The sequence below is a fragment of the Centruroides vittatus genome, unplaced genomic scaffold (genome assembly GCF_030686945.1).
Source record: "Centruroides vittatus isolate TY-2023 unplaced genomic scaffold, ASM3068694v2 scaffold_435, whole genome shotgun sequence".
NCBI classification, from domain to species: Eukaryota; Metazoa; Arthropoda; class Arachnida; order Scorpiones; family Buthidae; genus Centruroides; species Centruroides vittatus.
The window spans coordinates 6,243,359-6,268,504 of NW_027122708.1; the positions used below are offsets into that span (position 1 = coordinate 6,243,359).

General features: G+C 27.7%; 1 protein-coding gene across 2 annotated transcripts in view; it reads left to right on the top strand.

Annotated features, from left to right (window-relative positions):
• The window catches only part of LOC136989033 (collagen alpha-1(II) chain-like), a 93,811-nt gene that overhangs the window by 64,350 nt on the left and 4,315 nt on the right, over positions 1-25,146 (top strand). For both annotated transcript variants that reach the window (XM_067287078.1, XM_067287079.1), the window contains 19 exons: positions 432-629; positions 716-769; positions 4,399-4,560; positions 4,641-4,748; positions 5,288-5,341; positions 6,666-6,719; positions 7,340-7,393; positions 7,668-7,721; positions 7,969-8,022; positions 8,270-8,377; positions 8,685-8,792; positions 10,140-10,247; positions 12,677-12,784; positions 14,318-14,533; positions 14,605-14,658; positions 17,552-17,767; positions 19,872-20,073; positions 20,225-20,328; positions 22,456-22,527. In XM_067287078.1, coding sequence (XP_067143179.1) covers positions 432-629; positions 716-769; positions 4,399-4,560; positions 4,641-4,748; positions 5,288-5,341; positions 6,666-6,719; positions 7,340-7,393; positions 7,668-7,721; positions 7,969-8,022; positions 8,270-8,377; positions 8,685-8,792; positions 10,140-10,247; positions 12,677-12,784; positions 14,318-14,533; positions 14,605-14,658; positions 17,552-17,767; positions 19,872-20,073; positions 20,225-20,328; positions 22,456-22,527 — 2,088 coding nt within the window. The remainder of the gene's footprint in view (positions 1-431; positions 630-715; positions 770-4,398; positions 4,561-4,640; positions 4,749-5,287; positions 5,342-6,665; positions 6,720-7,339; positions 7,394-7,667; positions 7,722-7,968; positions 8,023-8,269; positions 8,378-8,684; positions 8,793-10,139; positions 10,248-12,676; positions 12,785-14,317; positions 14,534-14,604; positions 14,659-17,551; positions 17,768-19,871; positions 20,074-20,224; positions 20,329-22,455; positions 22,528-25,146) is intronic.

Genomic DNA, 25,146 nt, shown 5'->3' on the forward strand with positions numbered 1-25,146 from the left:
ATTAGTTTTTATTTAATAAATAAAGGAAAATAAAAATGTAATGGAATTTAAGAGAGGAGCAAAAATTGATTTTCTGAAACGAGATAATTTACTTGGTCAAAGTTTTTACTCTTTTTTGCCTGGAATACAAGGTGACCAAAAAAATTACTAAAATTTTTGGCTTTTATATTATCATCAAATAATGCATAATGGCTTACTTTTTCTATAAAAATGTATGTTTTAATGTTCTGTGTTATAATTAATGTTTATAAGGTAATTAATAATCAATAATTACAATTGATTATTAATTAAACATTTATATTGTGTAATAAATATCAGTAAGTATAAATTAATAATTAATTAATTGTGCAAAAACACTTAAAACTATTATATACATTCACTTAAATATATATTAATATTTACATATTTTAATAAATTTATCTGTTTACCAGGGTTTACCAGGCATACCTGGAAATCCTGGTCAAGCAGGAAAAGATGGAGAACCCGGATTGCCTGGTCCACCTGGTCCAGCTGGAATAAATGGAGAAAGAGGTGAAAGAGGATTTCCTGGGGAAAGAGGAAGACCAGGTGCACCAGGACCACCTGGAGCCCAGGGTGAACAAGGACCTACTGGTCAAGATGGAATAAAAGTAATTTTTCATTTTATAATAAATATAAGAAGATACTGTATATCAATGTTATGTTATATTTTAAATGATTAAATTATTTTTAATAGGGTCCACCTGGAGAAAAAGGAGCTAAAGGTCATTCTGGTCCTATTGGTTTACAAGTAAGTGAATTAATATAAGAATCTAAATCATTAGATTATTATTTTTAGGCATTAATTTAAGAATCATATAAAAATCAATAAAATAATTATACAGTAGAGTGTCGTTTATCTGAATCACTGGGGACTGGGGTTGTTCAGATAACTTATTTTTCGGATAACCGATTATGTACGAAAAAGTATATTAACCTATCCCATGTTGAAATTTTTCTCCATTGCATGTCGCTTCGTGTTGAATTTTCGTCGATTTTAAGCCTAACGAAAATTTTTATAATAATAATCATTGCTATTGTACTGTTAAAAATTATTTCTTTATTTTGTACAAACAAAATAAATATATTGTAAAATATAAAAACAAAAAAAATTATACTTTAGAAGTGAATCTAGTATCAAAAACATTCGATTTAGCATGACACAGTCCAACTGGAAAGTTTTCGGTTAACTGACGTTTCGGTTGATTAGCTTTCGGATAAACAACACTCTACTGTACAATTAAATGTATTTATATACATATATTTAATTATGAAATAATTTTATGTATTTATGATTAATTATGTATATAATGCTCATCCTTTGAAGATCAGGGATTTTGACATGAACAGCTAATTGCATTAATGCCAAAAAGCTGGTATTAATCATTTATACAGTTGAGATTAGTTTAGTTATATATTTGTAAAAATTGAAAATAAGAGATATGAAACGATTATATGACAACAGATCGAAAAGTAAATTTACACTCTCCTTAATAAAATGCCAAAAGAGGTAGACAAAGTTTATTTTATTGTAAATAAACATCCCACAATAGATCATTTTTGATATAGCCACCAATATAATTCAGACACTTTTCTCTTGTATCACCAGTTTTTTTATTTCTTCTTTTAAAACTCCTGTCCAATTTCCCATAGTCTTTTTGCGATGCTTCCATCTTAATTTGTAAAGCATTGATGGTCTCCTAAGAGTTTTATGAACAGATGAAAGAGATGGAGAAAGTCATAGGGAAAAAATCAAAGCTATACAGAGGATGGAACCATATTTTTCATTTAAAGTTTCAAAGACATTCTTACAAGTCTTTGCTGAGAGAGTTAGCATTGTTAAGAAGTATAACAACTCTTTCACACAATTTTTGTGACCTCCAGTCTTTATTGGATGTTTTTACTATTTTAGTGCCTTACAATATCCTACTGTGTTGATTTGATTGTTGCACTTCATGACATGAACTCCCTGTACATTTGCTTGTAACATCAGTTCTTTCATTTTCAAACATCTGGCACAGTTTCATGACCATTGATTGTTGCAAAGCATTTGGCCCATGCATTTCTACAATTTGTCAATGAATTTAGAATGTAGTTAAGAATTTTTGCTTGCAAAAAACACACATCTTTACACATGTTAATTTTGGATGACACTTCTAAGTGATATGACATATTTGAGCTCTAAGTGTACAAAATTAGCCATATGTTTAAAACATATTCAAAGGAGAACTAACACTATTACCAGTGCTTCCATCAACAGAGAATTTTTTTAATCCATTATTGAACAATAATTATAGTAGAGAGTAACTTATTTTTTGATTATTCTTATAACAATGCTTTCTAGGCTATTTATAAAATTCTTAATGAAAACTCATTTGTTTATACTAATTCTAATTTATTATTACTAAATACATTTATAAATTGCATTTTCATATACACTTATTAAATATTCAACAGACTCAATTTCACAAAGTGATTCATTTCTGTACATACCTGCATTGTTTTACTGTCTGTTAATTACTATCTCTACCAGTATTATTATATTACGTCATCATCAAAGACCGAAAAGAATGAATGTTCACTTCTATTTTACTAATTTCTTTCCTATAATTAAATTAAACTCTACTGTATTTCTTTGATTCTAATAAGTCCTTTTTTTAAAAATTCATTTTTACCTCTCCAAAATAGTTCACTTCTATTGTTAAAGCAAAGTTTAACAGTTAAAAATTTGCTATCTAAAGAATTTGTAATTAAAAATTATGATTTAGGTAATCAATTATAACCAATCTAATTAATTTTTGAAATTATTCTGTTACATCTAATATATTATTTTTAAGTTTCTTGTTATTAATTTTATTTTTAAAGTAACTAAAACTTTTTATTTAACTGTGTTATTCATATGTGTCCAAAACTTAAGGACAAACACAATTACTAGCAGTGATAACTAGAAAAAGTCACTTGGTGGTGCCACAATATTCTGAGTGCTGTATCACAGTTTGAGATGGACATATTCCATACTGACAGGTCTCTGCCTGGGTATTGGTAAGCACTTGCCATCCATTCTCCATCTATATCCAACTGCTTATATGTACCTTTTTCAACAAAGAATGCTATGATTATTGCTTTGATTTGTAAAATCATACAAGTTTTGTATTATCCTGTGTTGTATGTCAAGTAATACAGTTCTTGCCATATTTGTCTTCATTCATCTACAGTTCTCTCTGTTCATATACAAATGTTATCCATTCTTAATTTTTGGATATGTGTATACAATAATAATAATAAAGCCATAGATATAATCAAGTAGCAAATATTATGTACCAAGAACTTGCAAACAAACACAAATTATTATTAGACATCCACGAACCATACTACAAATACATTCCACAGACAGTATTGGACATGCACAAAATGTACTACGACAGCCATAATCACAGATAAAACAATTTACCACAACAGACCAGACTTCACACTCATTGACAAACACAATAAAATCACATACATTATAGACATATCCACTCCAAACACTCACAATGTACAAAACACATGCACTGAAAAAAATCAGCAAATACGCAGAGTTTGCCCAGGAAATAAGGCATCTGTGGAGAATGAATATGGTGCTTATTGTGCCTGTTATTCTCTCCTTTACAGGTGTCATACCACACAAAAGCCTGGGAACATTACAATTGAATAGAAACACATACATCATACTACAGAAGGCCACTATATTGAATACATGTCATATTGTTAGGAAATTCCTGAATACAGACACATGCACTGACACACTTATTTAATTTTTATCTTCTTTTGGTTGCTATGCCTTGACCCTGGTCTGGCATAGTACATGCAGTACACACAGTGGTTTAGTGAGTTATACTCACTAAACCACTGTGTGTACTGCATGGAATCTGCATACTGCATGGTGTACTGAAAATTTAATGGACCTATATAACATACGTGGTTACGAGAGAGTTTACGAGATTTGCATGGAGATAAATACCTGTAGTAAACCACTACACCAGCTGCTGGTGTCAACTGTGTATAACTCACTAAACCCAATATAATAATTGAATGATAGACCAGGGTGGGACATGGCCTTCTTTAGAATTGTCCAGGTCACCCTAATGTCAGTAATTATCCTCCAAGTTTTTACTTTCATTATATTAAAATCTTTATCAATGCAGTCTATCCATGGTAATTTTGTTTCCCTGTTGATTTTGAGGCAAAAACATTTTTTGTGATTATTATTATCCATCTATTAGCTATGTCCAGCCCATTTCATTCTGTTGATTTTAATTTGTTTGATGATATCAGATTCTTTGTATAATCTATATTTTTAACTGATATTAATTTTTAAATATATATATATATTTTTTTTAGGGTGCTCAAGGTGCAAGAGGAGAACCAGGACCACCTGGACATAAAGGTGATAGAGGAGATCATGGATCACCAGGTCCAGAAGGTCCTGTTGGGAGACCTGGAGAACAAGGACCTCAAGGCATTGTAGGACCTGCAGGACCACCAGGGGAAGCAGGAGAAAAAGTCAGTACTTTAAAACTCAAATTTGAAGTTCTTGTTTTTTATCTTTCATTTTACTAAAATATTATTAATGTTATATTCAGGGTGAAACAGGACCTCCTGGTCCAGATGGTCCTCCTGGTGGACCTGGAATACAAGGTGACAGGGGTCCACCTGGTCCTCTTGGTCAGCAAGGATTTCCTGGACCACAGGTAAGTTTATACTGTTTATTCACAATGCAACAATATGTTTCACTTTTACATATGGATTTAATTTAATAAATATCAATTTTAAATGTTTGTTGTTGAGTAAATAAAAATATTTTAGTTTTTAAATGCTCTTGTTTTCCAAAAAAAATTCCTAACTCATATGTTTTAAAGTTTAATGTAAAAATCTTTTAAATAATTTGTATTTTGCTTTAATAATTATCAAATGTAAATTAAATTTAAACTGCTACAAATTGAATTATTGCCACAATTCCTATATGTTCTTGTACCTAGGATATTATCAGAATATTCTACAATATGGAAAAATGGTTTATATTCATATGTTGATATCACAGTCAAACCAAATTCAATAGAAAACAAGAGTTGGTATTTCATATTAGGCAAATTTAAATATATATTTACAGTGAAATGTGTTATTTATTAATTTTTTTAAAATTTTTTAAGTCGTTTTTTCTGAATATTCTAATTTATTTACATTGTTTAATACAAAAAATAATAAATTTGAATTTTTATTACATTAAAAGGGTCTTCCTGGTGCTTCTGGTCCTAAAGGTGCTCGAGGTTTGCCAGGTCCAAAGGTATGGTAATTTTTTAGATATACTATATTTTGCTGTTTTTAAATAAGAACATTTAATTATGTTTATGTTTATTTTAAAGACTTCATAATTTTAATTATAATGTGATAATGTGCAAAGCACCATTTGACAGAAGGATCGACATTGCTTCAGCGATGACTATACCAGGATAGAAGGCACTGCACAGCAACTAGGGCTGTTTTTATTTAGTGTTCTAATGTCCATATTGTTGTTGCGAGGTCACACGAGCAGTTGTGTGCACAGGCAATCAGATTTGGGATGGAGGAGATCTGAGAGATGCTGAGTCACATGGAGGAGGTTGGAGAGACAGCATTCCAGAAGTGAATCACTTGGTTAACAGCTAATAACTGTTTAATTTCAAAGCAAAAGAGTACATGATACAATTTACAATTTAGTAAGACATTAAATTTAATGGACCTACATAACATACGTGGTTGCGAGAGAGAGTTCACGAGATTTGCATGGAGATAAATACCTGTAGTTTGAAGGATCCATTTGTAGACCTGATGCAGGAGAGGATTCAGTCTGTCCCTTAGAGAGGTTGAATAGATGAGGAGGTTGGCATGATTTGCAAGAGTTCTAGATAATGTTTCGTGTTAGAGTCAACTGTATATCAGTTTTGGAGGCACATAGTTAACAGTATTGGTTGAAGTGACTTCTGTTATAGGACTGGTAGGTGACTTGTTGCATCAGGGAGGAATGGGCAATGACTGCATCATTGGGCCATCAGTTCTGATATTAAAATGGTAGCGCATGACCAGGGAGTCAAAGAATCACAGGAAAGCGTTGCTTTTGCCACCAAGAACATGCAAACAGAGACGTTCTCAGGTCATAGTTGACAATATAAATATAATCAAAATATAGATGATGAAATCGTGCTAAATTTTTTTTTGTCAAAGTCTGGGTTCTCACATAACATTGCCATATTATAACAAATCAAAATTCTTATTTTAAAGTTTGCATTGCTAATCTGAATGTTTGAATTTCTTTTTGTTTATACAGTTACAATGTAAACAGGATATAAATCATATATGAAAGTAATTTGATCCATAAAATTATATGTTTATGTATTATCATTATTATTAATTAAATGTTTATTATTTGAATAGCAATTAAAAAATGATTAAAAAGTAATAAGCTTATAAATATATTTTGTTTCATTATTTATATTCTGTAAGTAGATAAATATTAATTATACAACAAACAAATAGATCTGTATTAAAGAAATTATAACATGAAATTATATAAAGTATATTTGCTCAATGAACAATATTGCTTTACATATTAACTGATCTTTGTATTTCAGGGTGATCAAGGTAATGTTGGAATTCCTGGGCCTCCTGGAGAAACTGGACCTCAAGTAATTTTCAATTTTTTAATATAGTAATTTAGATTTATAATTTTAATTTTTAAGATTTTTTGAAATGCTTATATTAACACTGTTAAATTTAAATTATGTTTTAATAAAATATGGTATTTAAAATGTTCTCTGGTTATGTGTTTTAAAGAAAAATTTTTGTGTCATATTTTGAATTATTTTAAAGTGATTCTTCACTGAACACTATCATATTTTGTACTGTACATGTATTATCACTATTATTTATTTTCTTTAAGTACATTTCTCATTTAGATAATATACCGAAATAGCTTAAAATTAGCAAAGAGCCATTAAATTTAAGGGTTTCATTATGTTCAATCTGAACAAAAACTTTTTCCAATTTTATAGTGTTTACTATTTTTGGAGTAATCTGTGTAATATACATAAAATCCAGAGAAACATTTTTGTACTGTCTTGAAATAAAAAGTAAAAATAAATCCTCTAGTAGACATATTGTATATTGGAATTATTTAACATTGTTTTGGTTAAGGATTTATTTTAGTTAGAATATTTAAAATATTATGTTTAAATTTAGATGATGAAAAATATGCTAAAGCTAAAAAGTTGATAATATAATGAAACTATTTACATGTATTTGTTAGGGTCTTCCTGGACTTAGAGGACCAAAAGGACCAAGAGGAGAAGAGGGGAAAAAAGTAATATATATTTTTTTTATATCTGAAGGAATTTATTATTATTCATTGTCATTTTATCTAGATTATCTTTAATATTTTAATTAAGTTTTAATTGATTTAATAGAATATTTTTATATTATTTTAAATGAATAAATTACTTATTATTAATTACTGCTAAAATTTCTTTAAATTACATAAATAAATAAACTTTTAATTTACAAAAAAAATTAGTGTGTATAATTATCTTAAGTGAATTACTTTAAATATTCATTGTACTGATAATTTTCATTTCTAGGGTGATGCTGGTTTTCCAGGGGCACCTGGTCGCCCAGGAGAACCAGGATTGGCTGTAAGTTCAAAAATATTTTGTTTAAACATAAGTATAGATGAAATATTTATAAATTATCTAAAACTAATTCAATAAATCTAAATCTATATTTATAAAACTAAATGATATTATTTATAATAATAATAATATTAATTATAAATAATGTTTATTGAAGTTATAAATATTTTTATTATTTACTACTTTGCTAAGCAATATTTCTCTATTATATTTTTTACTTTATATTTACAAATTTATTTTTATTTAAAAGGGTGTACCTGGAAACCCTGGGCCTGCTGGACCAGCTGGAATTGCAGGAATAAAGGTAATCATAAGTTCTGCATATTTAGTTAAAGTTTAATGTATAATCTAAAAATTCATGAGCTGTTAATAAAATTCTTCTCTGCTAAAAGAATATTTAAAAGAAAAAAAATTATAATTAATAGAGGGGAAAAATTTATAATAATATAAGTAAAATACATATATACTTACTATAAAATTTTTTATATAATTTAAACATTATAGTTACTAATATACAGTTATTTTTAATTAAAACTAAATATATTTTAAAGGGTGCTCCAGGAGATGTTGGAAAAATTGGTGCAGCAGGTCCTTCTGGAAATCCTGGTCTTCCAGGATTCCCTGGGCCAAAAGGAGAAGCTGGAGCAGAAGGATCACCTGTAAGAAATGCTTTTATTTAAAGTATTTATTGTAAAACATTTAAATTTTACTTAAGTTTAAAATAAATCTGAGAACAATAAGTTATTTAAATTTACAATTATTATAGAGTTACTTTTATAAGTTTAAAATAACTTGCATAAAGTTAATTGTATCTAATTATAAATGTAATATTTACTTGTAATTAATATTTCATTAATCATAAATTTATTATCAATATTTAAATATGCATTTCTTAATTAGAACATTAAAATTTTTAAGATATATTAAAATCTCATTAGTTAAGAGACTTTAACATCCAACAAATAGGGTTTACAAGGGCCTCCAGGTCCATCTGGTCCACCTGGAGAGCGTGGATTACCTGGAGTTCCTGGAGTACAAGGACGTGTTGGCCCTCCTGGTCCCAGAGGACAACAGGTAGGAAATTTAACTTTGTTGGTTTTTTAATATACATACAATAATTATTACATACTATGTATATATACATAATAAATTCATACTTAGGATTTCCCAATAAAAAACTTAATGGAGTGGTTTCTGTTTAATCTATGTTTACTCTATTGTTAAACTAAAGTATTTGGAACAAGTAATAAGTTATTCAATTTAATAATTTTCTTTATGCTTTTAAACAAACTTGTTTACTATTTTTTGTGCTTCACTACTGTACCCATTTGAGAATTGATATTTTGGTAATTTTTAGAGAATATACATCAATTAAGTGTATAATAAATTGTTTATATAAAAGTACATCATAAATAGCTATAGTTTTCTAGCTACACTTTTTAATATTGCCTAAGTGAATTTTTTTATGGATTTTGGTCATACTCAGTTTCATTGAAATGTAAAAAGTAATACTGTATCTGTATTTAACATCTTATGTGAAAAAATACTTTTATATAATGTTTGGTTTATTTTATATATAATTGTTGTTAAATAATGTACAGTGAAACTGGATTAAATGAATAAAGCTTTTGTTACTGGCATAGTAATAGCACTTTATTAATGTATTTTTATCTTTATTAAGAAGATATTGCCTTCTCTGGCAATAGACAAAAATTTCCTAGTCTTCCTATTCTACAAAATCTCTGTTAAGCAATCAATAGATCACATGTTTTCCATGACTATCATTTGAAAAAACCATGCTTATCTTTGGTGTTATCAATTTATAGAATTTTTTGTCCTTAAACTTGGCAAATAATTTTTCTTATTTCCATTTTTAAATGCTACACTGACACTGCCTCAAACATTGGTGGATTGACACTGGAATTTCTCCCTTGTATAATAGAAGGGAGTCATTAAGAAACTTGAAGAAGTTTGAGGAAAGAAAGAATAACAGAAGTAGAATGAATCAAATGAGTCATAAGATGGGGAAATTGGCAAATATCTTGCTTTGAAAAGTCTAGAGAACATAATCTATAACATTACCTTACCTAGCTTTGCAGTAGTAGTTCCAAGCTAGATCTTTTTAGATATCTTTTAAATTAATTAGTTATTAATTTCTAATTGTTAAATTTAGTGTAAAATGGCACTTAACTCTTCTAGTGCCAAATTATATTATGTAATTATCAGGAAAACTTGATTTTTAATTTCAGAAATTTGTTGGCTATTTCTTATCATACATTTTTTCTCAAAAAATTTGTATCTGTAATTAAAATATTGTTTATTTGCTAATTACATTATATGAAATTTAATTAAATGAACAGATAAATTATAATAAAAGTTATATAATTGATTTAGTTTATTTAAATATTTATTAAAAAATAGGGAGAAAGAGGTCCAGAAGGAAAAAGTGGTTCAGATGGACCACCAGGACCAGTAGGCCCTCAAGGACCTCCTGGTCCTCCAGGTCCTCCAGGAGAAACAGGGCCACAAGTAAGTGTAATGTTATTAATATTTGTAGATATTTAATTTATATTTTTGTAATTTTTAAATAATTATTATTACTTTTTTAATCATTTTGATTAAGTCAAATCACTGGAATAATGACAGTATTTGTTTTCATTGAAAAGAAATGCAAGACCTATTTTTAATGCAATTCTTTCTGAATATTTTTCTAATGTATATCATAAAGAATTTCATTCTCTTTATATTAATATTATATAGATGCATTTTATTTTAATAATTTAATGTAAAATTAAAATTTTAGAAAGTGGAATTTAAATTATTTAATTTTCTTTCATAATAGATGGATTACTAACTATTAAATAATTAATTTATAGGCCATCATTTATTATTGGGCTGCAATTTTTAAAAATTGTAGAACTATAAATTCCCACTGGCATCCATCTGTCTGCTGGCTGTCTGTCCTTTCTTAATCTTGAGAATGGAGTTACATAGATGAAAGTTGGGACCAGATATAGAAAGCTTAGGGGCAGGAGACTCCAATTAACTGTATACAAACTTCAGTTTGTGCCAGAAGTCATGTTATTTCAAATCAGAAATTTTCTTCTCAGCAGAGTTAGCTAGATAACTGGCATGACTGTATTGTTAACAGAAAAAGTATGATATACAGGGGCAAGATACTACTAAAATTGAGAGCAGTGTGACGAAAAATTGCTGCCCAACATTATGATGATGTCACAATAAATAATTGCTCATAAAATAATATGAAAATCTATTAGAAAGAAATTATTATCATCTCCTTTTTATTCATAAAATTAATTGGATTTTAATAAAACAGTTTTTAATTTATAGATATCATTGATATATAAAAACAAAAAGAAAAGAATTGTATTTTTGACCTTAGAAAAATCAATGTTAACTTTTAACTTTTATATATTAAAATACTGTAATTATTTACCACATTTATCCAAATATAAAGTACACTTTTTCTTACTAATTTTGTCACTAAAAATGCCAAGTTTCTTACATTAGAGAATTTTTTTTGCAACTTTTTTGGGAGATGCAGTGCCATTCATAGGCTCTTCTGTCTTCTGTCAATTTGAATATTCTACTGCCAGCTTTCAGGGTAGAATTTTCAAGCCATTACAACTTAATTACCATAATTTAACAGAATATACCATCAAACAATTTTTAATTGACATTATGAAGTGCACTGAGTACTATAAATCATTAGTTAAAAAATCAATTTTGTCACAAGTCAGATATTACAGCCATACTTACACAAATAAATATTAGGTGATGACACAACATTGAGTCGTTTACCCTGCACCAAGCCTTTGATCAATTTTAGCTTAGACTTTGGCGTTGGCAATACAACATGAAATTGAAGAAGGTACCAGAAGTTCATTCTTTACAAGCAAATCAGATTTCATCCAATGCTTGGAATAGTTATGGCACTAAATTTAAACTTTTCATTGTAAAATATGCCATTTCAAAATTTTTTGTTCTGAAAATTGGTTAAAAAAGAGGTGTATGTTATATTTTAGGAAATATTTTTTTCCCGAAAATGGATTCCAATAATAGCTGTATGCCTTACATTTGGGTGCACCTTTTATTCACATAAATGCAGTATTAATAAATCTATCAGACTCTTCATAAGAGAACCATTATTCTTAAAGTTTTTTATTTTCTATGTGTATATTTATATAAACATTCAACTGTATTAAAACAACATACATAAATAAATTTAAAGAGTTTGAGATTAACGGTTTTCAAATGGTAAAATTTTAAATCTTTTTAAGTGCAGTTATCTAAAAATTTATTTAAAACTTTTTTAGTGAAGTTTATTGTGTAATTTTTGAAATATCTTCTAATACTGAGAACTACAATTATGAAAACAGTTCTACAATTATGATTACAATTCTTTAATAAATCTTAAAGAAATTAAGATTTATTAAATTATCATCATTGTTCTTGTATAAAGTTTACAAGGATAATTGAATAAAAGAAAAATAGGTTAATGTTACCTATGGTAGTGAACGTGGCAGCACATCTCTGAAACAGTGGAGACGCACGTTCTAACCTATTCTAATAAATTACCATAATTATTGCCAACTAAATTATTAGAATAGGGATAATTTCTTAGAATAGGTTAGGTTAGGTTAGAATGCGCATCCCCACTGTTTCAGAGACAAGCCGCCATGTTCACTACCATAGGTAACATTAACCGAAAAATATATGCTTATTTGAATGATTATAGATAATAGTTTATTATAAATTTTATGTAAAGAAGTGGAGTTTTACATTGGTTTTGTCAAATTTAGGATGACTTTATTGTTATAATTAGAAAATATTTTTGTTTTTTATTTTAACTTTTCTTAAATTATATAACAAAAATAGAAATATATATATATGAAATGTTTTTAAATGTAATATCATTTAAATTTTTTTAAAATAAGGGTCATTCCGGAAAAGAAGGACAGCCAGGAATTAGTGGACGCCCAGGAGATAAAGGACCACCAGGACCTCCAGGCTTACCAGGTGCTGCTGGTATTCAAGGTTTACAGGTAATATAAACATTCCTAAATTGTTCACAGTAAACTTATTTAAAATCGATCTATCCTAATTAATTTTGCTAATTTAAATATACACATATTTATTTAAATGTAATTAAATTAGCACGATTATATAGATTATATTCTACAGCAGCATTTTCCAAACTTTTCCTACAACAGAACACTTTAGAAATCTTGAAATTTTAACAGAACACCTTGGTTATTTTGTAGGATATATTAGGTAGATATATAAAATAAATAAAATAAATGAGTAAATCTAAGCTGCCTAGCTTCTATGGCTTTAAATCCTATTGATGCATTCACTGTCTTTTTCATACAATCTCTATCCTTCAAGATTGTCAAAACAGTCAAATCGCTCAGGTTCAATTCATATGTTATCACTTTAAGTTTTTTACTAGCTTCACAGTTGTTCATAATAAGCATTTTCATCTTAAGGTCAATAGCTTTTCTTTGGTCCTTGGTACTTCCTCCAGGTGAAATCATGCTCTTCTTTTTTACTGGCATGTTGTACTATGGTGTACACAATAAAGTACAAATTTATAAACAAAATATGTAGTCTTGGAGACAAGGCAGTGGCTTGAGCATTTGGCACCTTTTGGATAAGCCATTCATTAGTCTGTTACAAATTTAAAAATCATAAAAAGCACTTTTTATTAATATAGTGCAAAATAGTGAAAAAAAGATTGGAACACACAAAAGTAAATGTGAATTGTGATGTAAGAAAATTACTAAACTATGTAAATAATGTAAAAACAATTGTAATAAGAATAATTTGATAAAATGCTTAGTAACAAATAAATCAGATATGTCATTGCAATAAAATATAAACTCAAAAATAAAAGTTGAAAGTATTAATGCCAAAATAAATACTAAATAGGGAATAATTATAATAAGAAAAAATGTTCCAGGTTCATATTAATTTTGATAATTTTTCACGGAACACTTATTCACTTTCTGTAGAACACAGTTTCAGAAACACTGCCCTACAGATACAGAATATCTCTCTGGGCAATGTTTTCCTAATAAAATTCTTTTTGTTTTTATATCCAAACTTCACAAATGTATGTAACTTTCATTACAACATTTTTCAGCCAATGTTTCTATAGGAAAAGTTTAAGTCCAAAAACTCAATTCAGTTCATTTTTTTATATGTAGGAAAAATCTTGAGTTACATTTCAAATACAAATAGTAGAATGTCAGCATCACATGTACCTACAAAGGAATGTGTATCTTGGATGTTGCTGATGCTAGGAAAGTCATTAGAATGTCATCCTAATATCTCTTATAATAGAAGTCTGAACACACTTTTATGATGTCATATTATTTTTTTATTGTAAATTTTTGTCTGCATTTTTTTTCTAACAGATTTCTTTATTGCTATATATTATTTGCTGTGCTCTATTCTAATGTTTATAGTATGGCTTGAAGACTATTACTGTAAAACTGTTGTTATTATCTATTCTTTATGTTATATTATTTTTGAAATACATCATATATTGTATTAAGATATTAAAAACTTTTTAGGGACCAGTTGGACCTACAGGACCTTCAGGATTACCAGGAGAACGTGGTGATCGAGGTGAAACAGGTCCAAGAGGTGTACCAGGACCTCAGGGTCCTAGAGGTCCTTCTGGACCCACTGGAAATGCTGGTATGAAAGGAGATAGAGGTTTCCAAGGTGAGCAAGGTCCTAAAGGTCATCGAGGACTAATAGGTCTACAAGGATTACCTGGACCACCAGTAAGTAATAATAAAATGAATGTCATTTGCAAATTTTAAGTGTCAAGTGTTTCATTACTATTTTATTCTAGGGTATCCCTGGTGATAAAGGAAATGTTGGACCACCTGGTCAAATTGGCATGGAGGTAAGTGGAATTTAATACATATACATTATTTATTGCAATATTTATTATTTAAAGATTGATAAATTCTATAATTAAATTCTTGTTTGACTTTCAATATACATGTTTTCTATTTAAATAAAAAGTACATATACAGTGGAACCTCGATATACGACCTTAATTCATTCCTGATGTTTGGACTTATACCGAATAGGACGTATACCAAACCAACCTTTCCCATAAGAAGTAATGTAAAAATGATTAATCCATTCTCATGTAAAAAGACCCCTTTTGATATGATATATTAATGGGATTGTAAAATAATTTAAACACTGTTTGAGCACATTAATAAAAAAATAAATTTTATTATAGATTTTTAAAGTTATTACAGTATATTGTATTATATTATTTAAATCATGAAATCAAAATCAAATCAAATCAAACTCTCCTTAATACTAATAATCTGTTTAGAAATTTATTTAACCCCTTTCGCAATGTTAGCAGATTTAATAATGTCTTCATTTTTCACAATTGTTGATATCGTCGTTCTCGGAATACGGTATGCAACAGTTAAATCTCGAACGTGCATGCCACCTTCATATTTCTTAACAATCTCTTTTTTCAGTTCCATTGTGATTCTAGTCATTTTTTTAGTTTTCTGTTGCTTTTCATTTGCCTTTTTGCAATTCATGATTAATAAAAACAATAAAATTTTACTTACAAATTAAAATCAGAAAAAATTTAACAAAGTTATAAACCGTGGCATCGCAAACATCTAGTCTGGTCTAGTACACCGATAGTGCTACTTGTTCATAGATGGCGCATATAATTGAATTAAGTCGTATATTGAACAAAAGTCGTATACCGAGCAAAATTTGTTTTGTCCAAACAGGACGTATTCCGAATTGGACGTATTCTAAAGCAGACGTATACCAAAGTGCCACTGTATTTGTAAATAAAGCAATTGTTTTACTTTGTCTTTGTCCTTGGTCTTTGTTTTCTGATTATTTTCTGTCTAATTAAATAAAATTACTATAACCATAATTATTCTGTTTATAATTTTTTCTTTATTGACAGTAATAGAGAAAAATTTTACTAGATTTAAAATATATAAAAAAAGAAGTGATTTTGCAAATCAATCATTTATATAATTTTTGCCAAAATATTCTCAGCCTAATTCTGTTTGTGCTATTATGGAGAAAACCAATAATTGCCAAATACATCCTTTTATAAATATCAAGTTGTAAAGGTGAAATTTTTTAGAAATGACTGGAAAAAATGTTCTAGAAGATTCAATATGAGTATAAAAGTAGAGTAACCAAAGGACATTTAATAATGTATTTTGTTAGAAATAGGCACATCAGCAATGTCTGACAATATGAAAACTTTTGAAACAACATATTCATGTACAGTACTGTTGCTTTATTGTTTCAAAAGTGGCCACAATGTAACAATGTGAGGTGTTAGGTGTCATCTCTTAACTAAATTAGTAATTATAATTTTTTAATAAATTAATGAATAATTTTAGAACATTCTGGAATAAAAAAACTGGCCCATGGCGGGGCTTAAACCCGCAACCTCTGCTTGCCATACAGTGCACTTGCCAGTAATTAATTAATTTAATTAGCCAAATTATAGCCCAATTTTTAAGGCAATCGTTGGTAATTCATTATATACTCATCAGGCTTAGTGATGTTTATTATGTATCCTGGATATTTTCTTTTTGTATAAATGGAAATTTTACACAAGAAAACTAGGAAATTTTTCATGGGTGGCCTATTGCAGATATATTGGGCCCTGTTCTTTACCATCTTGCTGCCCCATTTTAGGCCTCACTGAACCCATAATGGGTTTGAAAATGTCCTCTTAGTGCCTACAGAGTGGAAAGAGTTAAAATATATATATATATATATATACAGTAGTGAAATCTGGTTAACTTGAATCAGGATAACTCAAAGTCATTTTCTTTCCCTGATCATCTAGTATAGGGACTTAACATGTATAGGGATACATGTTAAATCAAACTGTTAACTCAAATGGGGTTTTGGTACAGTGTTTTCATAAATTCTTCAGAATTTTAATTTTAAATTAAATAAAATAATTAATGTCCAAGTCTGGACTAATAATAAACTAATCAAAAACTTTCTATAAAGTGTGGGAACAATGTACAACTAAAAGTAAACATCATGTCATATGATGGTGTGTGGGTGGAAGTAGCTTCCAGACAACATGTGTGACCTAGATACTTAACTGCAATTTGAACCTGCTTTTTTTCAAACATTTTTTTTTTGTTATATTTTATTGCTGATGCAATTCTCTGATTAGCTGACATAATAAATAAATGGATTTTTGATAAATTAATTTTAAAAAATGATTATAATCCAATTCTATGTAAAAATTTTAACTTTTGAAGCAAAATTTTAAAAATATAATAATTGTAAAAAGTGTGATTAAAAATTAAAAAACAGATTGATTCTAGGCATTAAATATTACAATTAAAAAAAAATCCTTACTAAACACTTAGGAATGAATGGATCAACCATTTGGGAAAGCATTTCTCAATAGCTTATTTAATTAAGCATTTTAGAGTTTCTGGACAACACTGAGAGATTTACATTGATACAATGATTCTACATAATAAGACCCATAGAAATATCATATGGATAGTTTATTATGGGTCACTAATAAACTGATGCACAAAATCTTGATTTTTAGCCAAACTTCCATGACTCAAAACTTTTTAACTCCAAAGTCCAAATTTTATTTTTCCTGACTAATTTGAGTTAACCAGGTTTCACTGTATGTTTTTTAAATTTAAAATACGTGAATTCAAGTTTGTTTGTTGTTTCCTACTTGATGAAAGATCATCAATGTCACAATAAAACTCAATTAAAAATTAAAATTAAGTATTCTTTAGGGTTCTCCAGGCATGAAAGGACCACAAGGTAGAGATGGAAGTCCTGGTCCTCCAGGCATTCCAGGACCACCTGGACCACGTGGACCAAGTGGAGATTCTGGTAAACAAGGCCCACCAGGATCACCAGGCCCTGCTGGTCCACCAGGACCACCAGGTGAACCTTTTGGTTATGATGCAAATGCAATAGCAGCATTATTAGGTCAAGGACAAGTAAAGGTAATCAATTTTTTCAGTTTTTCATATGCATATTAATTATGTAAGATATAGACATAATCGACAGTCACACAAATTCCTGCTTTATTGGAGCACCAAAAACATTTTTCAATAGTCTAAAAAAACTTTCATTTATATTAATGTAATGGTTTGTAGCATTTAACACTAGATACAAATCTTACTAGCTTGAAAGTACTATAGATTATTAAATAATATTTTTTGTGTTCCAGTAAGCAAGAATTGTGTGATTATTGTTTATCAAGAATTGGAAGTTAATATTGGATATAGAAATAATGTTTTATGGAAATCAAGAAATGACACAGTAAAATAACAAATTGACTATATTGTCCCGTACAAATCTACAGTCATTATTAGTTTTTTATTAATAAAGAAATTTATTGAATTTCCTATTTAGATTTGAGAAGCAAAGAAATTAAATTTGATCTTCATTTTTATCTTGCTTACATCTTACAAACTATTATCAGAATTGTTTTAACTTAAACATATATGTACTGTACAGTACATACATATTAATTTTTTATTAACAATACTATTGTATATTAACCATGACCTTCATTAACATAAATAACACAATAAAAATGCAAATGCTTGCATTAATTAGTTGAGATTCCATTATTTCTCATCCAAGATTACTTTTTGCCATCCTTTTCCTCTTTCAAACTTGTTTCTGGCAAACTGTAATCAAAGTTATTTGTGTTTCTCCTTGAACTAGTTATCAGTCTTCATTTTGACAAAAGAAACATTGCTTGTTGATTTGCTACAGCTCAGCTTTAGTTCATTTTTGATTTTTCAAACAGATGCCTTTCCTTTCAGTGCACATTGAACAATTGCATGTCATCCTCTTGGTGTTGTTAAACTCTTGTGCCCACTATTTCATTTGCCCATCCATTGATCTCTATTATTGAAATACTTTGAGATTGTTGAATGAGATCTGCCCAAGTTTATAGCACTCCAAGTCACTTCTCTCCCTTCATTGTGAAATACATCAATCTTGATGTTCTCCTCTTCAATTAGGTTCTTTCCGTGCCCAGTTTTAATAGTAATGTACTACGTGATCTTCTAAACACCAGAGAAGGCAACGGGGAACCACTCTGGTTGTAACTTCCCCCAGGATACACCTTGGTGCATTACTAACCTCTTATTAACCTGCACCAGATGCCTGTCGACATCAGGATTTCTGATATGGCACACAGAGAGAGAGAGAGAGATCTTCTAAATCTTTCTTTTTACTTGTTGAATGTATTTATGTGCAAATTTAATGACTTAATCATTACTATATTTATAATTAATTCCAATCAGTACATATTCTATTACTGTTGGACACCCTATTTTCTGATGATAATATCTAGCTCTTTTGTTTATGAATCATTTTTCTCCAAATTTGTGCAATAATAGTTGGTATTTTGCTATAAAATGTATTAAAAATTTTCATCAAAGATACATGAAAATAATAAAAAGGTTTTAGGCAATCACTATATGTTCTATTATTGTTGGACAGACTGTATATCTGACAAGTCTCTTTAGTAACTTGTTTACTAGTGGCTACATTATATTTAATCACCAATTCTGTAAGGGATGCTCATCAGGTTTCTCTGATAATTTTGCATGAGAATTTAAGATCAGAAGCTGCTATAAATTTTGATTGTCCTGCAACGTTATAAATTTTTAATGTTCCAGAACAAACTGTCAGTTTAAAGTAAGAATCATTCAATTTTTATTCCTGACGAAGGCCTTTAAAAAAAACCGAAAACATTTGAAATTTGAATTAAAAGGCTGCATTATAAAGGCCTCATTTAATGCTGTTTCGTTTAGTGCTTTGTCGTCTAGGAATGCATCCCCACGTTAAGCGGGGTCTTATTGTATTCAATATTTTAAAAATATTTTATGTATTAAAAAAACTGTAAACCAGAATATATTTAAAAATTAGTTGTATTTCATTGATTTTTAGTTTTTTAGAAAATAATCTTGACTTACCAATTGTTGATATTCATAAAAAAATTAATTAAATATAAGCAAGATATTATTTCTAATTAGAAAAGTCCTGAATTTATATTATAGGAAGTTTTTGAATATATTTTATTTTCAGGGACCAGATCCTCTGTTAGGCGATGAACCAGCAAAACTATTTTCACCTGAAACACCTCTTGAAGAAAAAAAGAAACTCGTATTTGAATATTATGATAAATTGGTTCAAGAATATGAAGAATTCCGAAAACCATCTGGAAATAAGGACACACCTGCTACAACATGTCGTGATCTTGCTGTCGCAAGACCAGAATTGCCTAGTGGTAACATTTTTTAAAATAAAAAAAATAATAATAATTGAGTTATGTAACATGTCATGATTTTACAATACAGAAAAAATAATAATCGATATTGTCATTTAATGTTCTTCAAAAATAAAAGTAAATTTTTTATACATTTAGTATTATCCAACAGGTATGTATTATGTGGATCCTAATCAAGGCGATAATATTGATGCAATTGAAGTCTATTGTGACATGGAAAAGAGGGCAACTTGTATTAAAGCCAAACCTGAACAAGTAATATATGAGATTAATATTTTTTCTTTATATTCTTAAATTAAATTGAATTTATGTAATACATGCGAAATTTTAAATCATTACTTTAATATTTATTAAATAGATGTTTTAGAAATTTTTTTTTAGGTACTTAAGCAGTCATCTTTAAATAATCATTATATACAGAAATAAGTAGTGAAAATATAACAGCATTAAAAATCATTAATTTATTTAATGATTTATATTTACTTGTAGTATCTATACAGTAACTATGAAATAGTATAAATAAAGAAAAACAATACATTTTTGTTTTTTGCTCTTATTGAAAATTCAGTGGAAGAATGACTCAATCAAATTCTGTGCTATAAAATATCATATCAAATATGATTTACATAAATTGATCTAAATTATATGAAAGTTATCAATATAAAGATTGCAAAAATTACTTCAAAATCTTAGGTAAAGAATAACTTCTCTCTCATGTATACAGTACTTCTTTCATATTTTTATTTTATCTTTTAATATTTATATTTTTCATTTTATTTAATGTGTAATACATACACACGTATATTGTTTAACTTCTCTTCCAGCATAAATCAGATGGATTAATCTAGGATACAAATAAGTCTTAAATGTTGATGTTAGTTTTAAAAAAGTTGAAAAGTAACTATTTATATTATTAATTTGAAATGAGTTTGTATCCCCACACTTCTATATATAAATATATACTTTTATTTATTTCTTACAGTTTCTACAAAGAACTGTTTATTTAAGCAGCCAAAAACATTTGTTACTAAAAAAATAAATTCATGGGACTTAACTAATTCAGTGAATAAAATATAACAAATAAGAATCTCTTTTTACCATTTTTGCATCAAATAAATTGTTTTTTTAGTTTGTAATAAACTTTATTTTTTTGCAGAATGTAATACTTGGAACAGCATCTAAAATTTTTAAACTTCTTTCGCTCTAAAATAATTTGACATTTTAAGAATCTAAATAACTGTGTACATAAATTTTTTAAGTTAAAACAAATAAAAAAGTCATTAAGTGACATACAAGTAAGCACTGTATGTCACTTAATGATTAAAAATTGGTATTGTATTTCAAATTTCAGGCATTTTAAAGTTGGTAGTTTAAAAGTAATTAAAAGTTTTTTTTGTACTTAAGTAATAGTAATATTAATTTCAATGCTAGTTTGATATATTAACATATTTAGTACTTCATTTAAGTTCTTTCAGAAAAGTTTTAGATAAAATTTCTATACTTTTAAAATAGCTAATATTTGAAAAGGATTAAAATAACTTGCACAAGTAATTTCTTAGGTAATAGTAATGTTTAAAATGCATAAGAGTTACTAAGAAATGACTGAAATTTTTATATTTTTTCTAGGTATTTTGATGTTTAAAACTGCTTTTATTTATTTTGGTTTCAATTTGGGAATAACTTGAACTGTTGTTCTCAAATGAGATGAAATTTTTATAGATAATAGTTATCAAAAAATGTGGTGAATGTTTTCAGATCTTTTAAAAATAGTTTTTCTTTGTATTGACATCAAATACATATTTTGACAATTATCATTATTAATATATTCCATTTACAAGTATTTTGACCTTAGATATATGAGATAAGTCTCTTGTACATTTTTTTTATTCTCTAGGCTAAAATAAATTTTTATGTTTACTGACAATCGGTTTAGCCAAGAGAATTTCTAATGTCATTTGTTAAGCTTTTGCTACAAGCACAAGATACAAGTTCTGAGTCTTTTGAAGGCTCGTGATAGATATTTGCTTGACTTTGTGAAATAAAGCAAATAATATATGGGAATAAAACCATTAAAAAAGTGTCTATGCAATATTAACTTATTGCACAGAATTTTTTGATGATTTTATCCCTGTATTTTTTTTCATTTCAGTATTTTTCATGTTTTCATTGCATTTTTTTTTTTATTTTGTCATTTGAAGCAAAGTTTAATGTTGTTTGTTCCATTTAGTATATTATAAGAAAAATAACTTGATCTTACTTGATAATGAAAGATTTGATGAATTTTTTAAATGTCAGACAAAATTAATATGGCCAATAATTGTTAAATATATTTAATTAAATTACTTTGAATAATTGCTAATATCTTTTTAAACTTTATTCTAGACATCGAAGAAAAGTTATTATAGAGGAAAGAGCCAATATACTTGGTTCAGTGAGATGGAATCTGGATTTATGGTAAGAAAACATTATAGTCAATAACAGAAATTTATAATTAATTAATTTTTGCAGAAATGTTTAAAATTATTCACAATTATCAAAATTATAAGAATATAATATATTACATATGCTGTATTTTAATTATTATGTGCAATTTGGCCACCACTGACATTGATAAGTCATAGGTAGGTGGGCCACAAATATTCTGTACCAATATATTCTATGTATTTCTATTTATATCTTTTATAAGTGATTCATCAAACATGTTTGTGGTCAGAGACCATTGCTTGGACACTACTGATCTATACCATAGTATCCATGAAATAGGCTAATGTGAAATAATAAATATTGCATAAACTATTTCTTATGAAATCTAAATAAGTTTAAAGTATGTTTAGTATTCAATTTTGTTTTTAAAATGAACTAAAAGTGCTTTACAAATTATATCAAGAAAAAAATTTTAACATGTTGCAAAGTGCAATTGTAAAAAAAAAATTGTTTTAGATAAAAAGTTGCTTTAAATATTGTAGTAAATATATTTAATAGATTTTTTAATATATTTAAAAATTTATCTATTTTAATATTTATTTATTTACTACATGTATTTTAGAACATTATACTTTAAAATTTAAATCCCATCTTTAGAGGAAGGTAATAATTTTTAAAAGCATTAAAGCAACTTCATTAGTAAATTCATATGTAATTTAGAATAATTATTGTTTATATTTCTTAAAATACAACTAGAAGTTTTAAACTGATTTTAACTATAAAGAACAAAAGAGAATTTGATTAATTTATGTATTTTTATTACTTTAAATTCTGGAGATAGATTTATTAATCTCAGCAGTAGGTAATTTGCACAATCAAAATGAATGATAAATAGAAACTACATTCATCAAACTAGCAAAATGTAAATCAGGCTATAAATGAAAATTTATAATAAAATGTTTATGAATTCATTAATAATAGAAAAAATTTATAAAAAATTTCAGAATAATTTCAGATAATTATGATATCAGACATAACTATAATTGTAATTCTGCTTAATTATACTGATTATATTTGAATTTGGTTGCTGATTTTTGGCCTTATTGTAATCCAAAATAATCATTTCTTCAAATAGAATAAAGAAGACAAATAATAAAGTTGCCTTATATTTACAGGGTGGCTAATAAATATTTTAAATTCGTTTACATATATTTGTAATATATATATATATATATATATGTGTGTGTGTGTGTAAACTAATTTAAAATAATCATTTCTTCCATAATATTGGTTTGATTAAAGAAAGTCTTTGGTTATATTTAATACTAATTATTTAACAAATTAGTATTAAATTTAAACTAAATTATAGAATAAATTACTAATAATTGCATAGGAAATTTATTATTGGCAAGTGATCAGTTAATAAACTATTTTCTTCCTATTATGTTAAAAATTTCCATGTTTAAACCTTGTAGAAGTCTTGGTTTTCCTGAAAAATTTTCAATTACATAATAAACATGTATATATTTACAAAAAACTATGTGATGTATACTTATAATGAAGAATGTAATGAAATATTGGGATTATTAGATGTTAAGCCAAATACTAAAAAGAGTTTAGTTTGGTGGAATATTTCAGTATTTCCCTTATTTGATACCTAATATTTGTCTTTGAGTGTGTAACATAAAATTTCTTTGTTATATTCATTAACTTACTGGCAATTTTGGAGCGAAATTTAAAAAATTCTATCACTGTTCCTAGATAATATTTGTACTTTAAGTTTTGCATTATTAAACCTCCAATCTAACATGCGCTATACCAGGGGTGGCCAACAAGTCGATCGCTAGTGATGTCTTGACTTAATGTATTATATTTGTAACTGAACGCAACTGTATGTATGCAGTTATGACTCGATTCATAAGCAGTGAGTGCACTTCGTACTGAAACACAGTGTATAAACATAGTATGTACACTATGTCATGTACACTTCCCCCTCCCCACTTAGACTATGCCTATGACAACAAGTCGATCGCAACACATTTTTATGATAAAAAGTAGATCTTATGTGCACAAAAGTTGGCCACCCCTGCACTATACAATAGTGTACTTATTGTACATATGAAGAACCAATGTTTGCAGTCTGAAGTTAGTTTACAGTCAAACCATATTAGTAAATAAGTTGATAAGATCACATTAATTACACTTATCATTATTTATGGAAAATCATAGTGGTTTTAGTAATTTATGATTATCTGAAGTTGGTTGTAAGACCAAATGAAATATCATCAGACAATAGAAACTATATTTTATGACTGCTTGTTTTTAAAACAAAAAAAAAACTTTTTCTAGAAATCAAAATGTCTTTACAAAGTGTTATATCTGAATTATAGGAGGATATTTCAGTAATAAAAAAAACCAAAAGAATAACTATTCTTTTGGTTTTTTAGTTACAAATAAAGAATATTTTTGTTTCTTTTAAATTGAAACCATGCACAAATGAATTTCCAGTATTTGTTATAGCATTTAATCCAAATTTTTGTTCTATCATCAGCTAGATCTATGCAATAAGCAGGGGTGAATTCTCCAGACTTGCGTAGCATGCGGCACATGCTTAAGATAAAGTTTTGACTGTCAATATATTTTTTATAT